This window comes from Phascolarctos cinereus, unplaced genomic scaffold (assembly GCF_003287225.1).
Source record: "Phascolarctos cinereus isolate Bilbo 61053 unplaced genomic scaffold, phaCin_HiC Scaffold_4;HRSCAF=312, whole genome shotgun sequence".
NCBI lineage: Eukaryota > Metazoa > Chordata > Mammalia > Diprotodontia > Phascolarctidae > Phascolarctos > Phascolarctos cinereus.
In genome coordinates, this window is record NW_027555847.1 from 668,711,202 (window position 1) to 668,716,144 (window position 4,943).

Sequence of the window (4,943 nt, forward strand, 5' to 3'; positions counted from 1 at the left end):
GAGGTTGTTGGAACCAGAACAACTCTGAGGTCATTTAGGTCATCTTTAGCCATAGAATGTATCCTGTCTCCAGCAACTTGGAGTAGTCATCAAGCCTCTTCTGAAAGATTTGCATGTTGGGTTCCGTTGTCATACAGGTCTCATTGTTAGGAAGTTTTCTGCCAGGACTTTCTGCCCTACAGGGATCAGAACTATTCAGGGAATGGAATGACAACTGTATGATTTTTCTAATTAGGAGCTTTGGGGATTAAGCCTTGAAAAACCCAGAAACTGTAAAATATTTGTTTTGTTACCCTCCTGCCCCACCCCAGGTCCTCAGATAATTTGTCACAGGTACTCAGGGACTGAAATGACGATTGTATAATTTTTCTAATGAGGATTTGTGGTAAATGAATCTCTAAGGCCAACAAAATTGTAAATATTCCTTATGTTTGCCACCTCAGGCTCTTAAATCCTCTGCCCCAAGTCCAGAGACAACCTGCCCTTGCTTCCCAGAGACATCTCTCACCAGGTTATTACCTTACCTTTTCTCTGGGTCAGAGCAACTGCCTTCCTTGTCTTTCTTGTAAATAATCCAGAACAAACAGAATCAGTCAACCTTAACCCCTTGGTGATGCCCAGTAAGTGCTATGGGGGAAAGAAAGAGAAAAGGACAGAGGAGTGGAAGGGAGGAAAGGACACGTGGTCTATTTTGTCTCAGACTCGGGGGGAGGTATGGCCAACACCAGGATAGCCCAGAGCATAGGCCAACCCAGCTCAGAACCCAGGCCCGAGTCTATATGAAAGCCAAGATCTCAGACTCTAGTTTAGCCTTGGCTTTGGGGTTGGAATGAGGCTGTAATGGTGGTAATGGAAGAAGCCCTAGAATAGCAGTTAAGAGACCTAGGTTCAGATCCCAGCCTTACCTCTGATTAGCCATGTTCACTGTGGAACTGTGTGAATAAATCATTGTCTCTTTCTGGTTCTCAAAAAAGGATCCTGTTCCCTGATATCTAGATTTGTGTGTGACCTCCTAGCAAAAGTTCAGAATGTCTCCTATCTTTTATGTGCTCAGAAAAGAGCAATTGGTTCAAGCTCGTGTGTGTGTGTGTGTGTGTGTGTGTGTGTGTGTGTGTGTGTGTGTGGTATATGTGTGTATTTAGTTTCCCTGCCTCACGTCTCTTTCCACTCCAAGCCATCCTCCACTCAGCTACCAAGACAGTTTTTCTAAATCATAGGTCTGACTATGTCACTCCATTTCTCAATGAACATCATTGGCTCCCTATTTCCAGTAGAATAAAAAAAGAGTCCTTTGACATTTCAATTGGCTTTTTTACACCTTTCCAGTCTACTTATACTTTCTTCCTCTCTGCATACTCTATATTCTAGTTATACTTGCCTACTTGTTCCTTAAACATGGTACTCTACTTCCTCTATCTGTGTCTTTGCATTAGCTGCCTCCCCCCCACTCCATTCCTGTAATGCTCTGTCATCTCACTTCCATTTCAGTTTCCCTGGCTTACTTCAAGATTCAGCTCAAATCCTACATTTTGCAGGTGGGCTTTCTCACGATTTCTCTACCTTGGTGCCTTACCTTCTCAAATCATCACTGATCTGTTTTGTATATATTTTCCATACACTTAGAGATGGTTTTTGTTTTTCTTTGAATCCCTATCCCTGAAATTTAATTAGTAAGCACATAATGAATGCTTGTTGGATGACTGACAGATTGACTCTGACACTTATTTCCTGAGTGACTCTAGATAAGCCATTTACCATTTCTCAGACTCAGTTTCCTTATCTGCAAAAAGGGAAAAGGTAAAATAACACCAGGTTTTGAAGACCCTTGACTGGCAGTCTGAGGAAGTCATCTTTTATTTGATAGATAATAGAAAGCCACTGAAGGTCATTGGGTAGAAGAGGGCTGTAGTCAGATCTATGCCTAAGGCAAATACATCTGGCAGCATGTAAAGGACAGATTGGGGTATGTAAAGTCTGCAGCTGTGGAGAATTGTTAATAGGTTATTGCAAGAGCTCTTACAGCTGGTAGTTAAAGCTTATACTAGGATGATGAAAATAGGATTAGAAGAAGAGGTGAATGCTAAAATGTTATAGACAACCAAAAGGATTTGGCGACTTATTGGATGGATAAAGGTGAGAGTGAAGGAATGGTTCAATCAGTGTTTCAAAGCTAGGAGATTTGGTGAATGATGTTGCCATTTATATGAGGGATCTAAACTCTTTTTGAAGACCTCTAGTGATGTGAAACCCGCCTTACCTCAGGAAGCCCATTCAGTTTCTAGATAGAACTAACAGTTGCCAAGGTATTTATACACCTTCCTTCCTGCAACTTCCACACATTGACCTTCATTCTACCCTCAGAAAAATGTCATGGGGGGGCATTTTGTTCTCTTATGTGAGATGTGTTATTAGACACCTGGTTTCTTGGACTTTGTCTTGGCATTAGTCCCTGTTTGCCTTGCTGCACTGTTTGGACTCCAAATTGAAGCATTTCTGTCATTGATCTCAAGATCTTAGACTCGTCTTCTTCCTCTGGCCCCTGCCTGCTTTCCCCCTTGTGATAATGCTGCTTACTTCTTGCTCCACAGTCTGGGAATGGCCCCATTGCAAAATTAATTCTGTATACCCCATTGTCTTATCATAAATTTGCCCTCACTGTGGAGGGCTCTAGCAGCTCAGGTACAACAGGCTGATCCTGAGAGCAGTTTTTATATTTTAGTTTATGTTGCCTAAGCTCTAAATGTGCTTAGCAGAGGTTTGTAGAATATGGGAATAGGAAGCTGCCTTTACAGATCTCAAAATATAGATATGAGAAATAACTTGGCCAAAGTCACACTGGTAGTAAATGTTGGAGCTGGGATTCGAGTACAGGTCTTCTAAAGTCAAGCCCTGAAGTCATTGTATTACATGAGCAGTCTGAAGTTGTCTCTATGTATTTGAAGGGTTGTCAGATTCAGTTTTTCCTAGAACACAGAAGCAGGGTCAATGGGTGGATGTAGCAAAGGAATCATTTTAGTCTCAATGAGACAAAATGAGACTAGCAATGAGAGCTGTCCACAGGTGGAATGGGCTGCCTGGAGAGGTGGCAGGTGTCTGTTCATGGAGGTCTTTAGGCAGGGAATGCCCAGCTTCTTTTTGGACATGCTATAGCCAAGTCAGCATTTGCTATATGCCAGCCACTCAGAATAAAAATACAAGCAGAACTAAAGATAATCTCTGCTGTCAAAGAATTTAGATTCCAATAGTGGAAGACAATACGTAAAAAGGGGCTGAAAAGCACTGGGAGGGCTGGTGAAGGTACCCAGCTTAGATGCATGGTAGAGAAATACTTGTGGAGATGGGTCATCAGGGCAGCCTGAAGGGAATGAAGACATGATTGGCCTGGGCCTTCTCCCTAAAATGGAAATTCTGGGAGGAGCCAGCCAGTCAGAAGGAGAGGCTACAGGGACAAGTTAGGGGACTTCTAATGTGAGAAGTAGTCCAGGAATGAAGTGAGTTTCCAGGATGAAGAGGTTTCTATGGCATGGTAGAGAAAATTCTATGGGGATGAGTCAGCAGCACAGACCCTACAATCTTTGGGCCCAGAAAGCCATGACCTCAGGGGCCAAGGCCACTAGAATTCTTTTGATTTATGGGTTGGGTTGGTTGGCCACTAAAAGTCTCTTCTGCTTCAAACTCTGTGAGTCTGCAATGGGTATTTTAATTTCATTATCTATTCCTATTCTTATCTGACAGTTAAAACAATTAAATGGGACCAGGAAATAAAACAAGCATCTCAGAATTCTTCTTCACATTTCCCATAAAACAAGAGCAGCAGCTGTTTATCTTTGGGCTATTCTTAGGCATGTATATGGTCGCTGTGGTTGGGAACTTTCTCATTATGTTGGCCACTGGAGCCAATTCTCACCTCCACACCCCCATGTACTTCTTCGTCTCCAACCTATCTTTTGTGGATCTCTGTCTAGTATCCACCACAGTTCCCAACTTGCTTGTGAATATCCTGACCAACAGTGAAGCCATCCCCTATGCTGGCTGCCTCACCCAGATGTATTTCTTCTCAGTCTTTGCTTGCATGGACAATTTCCTCCTTGCTCTGATGGCCTATGATCGCTTTATGGCCATTTGTCACCCCCTGCGCTATGCAACCATCATGAGCCCGCAGCTCTGTGGTCTGCTAGTTCTATTGTCTTGGACTATCAGTCTTCTAGACTGCCTCATTCAGAGTCTGATGGCAATGCAGCTCTCCTTCTGTAAAGACCCTGATCTCCCATTCTTCTTCTGTGATCTTCCTCAAGTTCTGAAGCTATCTTGTACTGAGGCCCTTATCAATAACATTTTGGTTTATTTTACAACTGGCCTGCTGGGTGTTCTCCCCTTCACAGGGATCCTTTTCTCTTATACTAAGATTTGTTCTTCCATATTGAGAGTCCCATCACCTGGAGGAAAGTATAAAGCCTTTTCCACCTGTGGATCTCACCTGTGTGTTGTCGCATTATTTTATGGCACAGTTTTTGGGGTGTACCTGAGCTCCTCAGCTACCCACTCCTCCTGGAAGAACACAGTTGCCTCAGTGATGTATGCTGTGATCACTCCCATGTTGAACCCCTTCATCTATAGTCTGAGGAACAAAGACATAAAGGGTGCCTTGAAGAGACTCATGAGCAGACCAACCTTCTCCCAGTGATGGGGCATAACTCTGAGCTTTGGAATGTGGTGACTGGAACCCAGAGCCTGGATGTTGGAAATCTTGGCTTGTGAACACGAGGCCCAAGACTCTCTGGGGTCATACATTTCTGGCCTTATCATCTATCTCTGATTGTAGATTATGTGAACTGCTTCTTGACCTCTATTTTTGGAGCTTCTATGACACTGACTTCCAATTCAAATCCTCCACTGTCAGACAATCTGCTAACTACAAAGATGCTTTGGACATGAGATCAGAA

At 43.2% G+C, this 4,943-nt stretch overlaps 1 protein-coding gene across 1 annotated transcript; it reads left to right on the forward strand.

The window, feature by feature from the left end:
- The first annotated feature begins 3,748 nt into the window (after positions 1-3,748).
- On the forward strand, positions 3,749-4,684 carry LOC110196155 (olfactory receptor 7C1). Its single transcript, XM_020969286.1, has one exon. The coding sequence runs from the start codon at positions 3,749-3,751 to the stop codon at positions 4,682-4,684; it is 936 nt and encodes a 311-aa protein (XP_020824945.1).
- The last annotated feature ends 259 nt before the right edge of the window (positions 4,685-4,943 follow it).

Excerpts from the sequence above, each read along its gene's own strand:
- LOC110196155 (XM_020969286.1), top strand. The coding sequence starts at position 3,749 with ATGGGACCAGGAAATAAAACAAGCATCTCAGAATTCTTCTTCACATTT.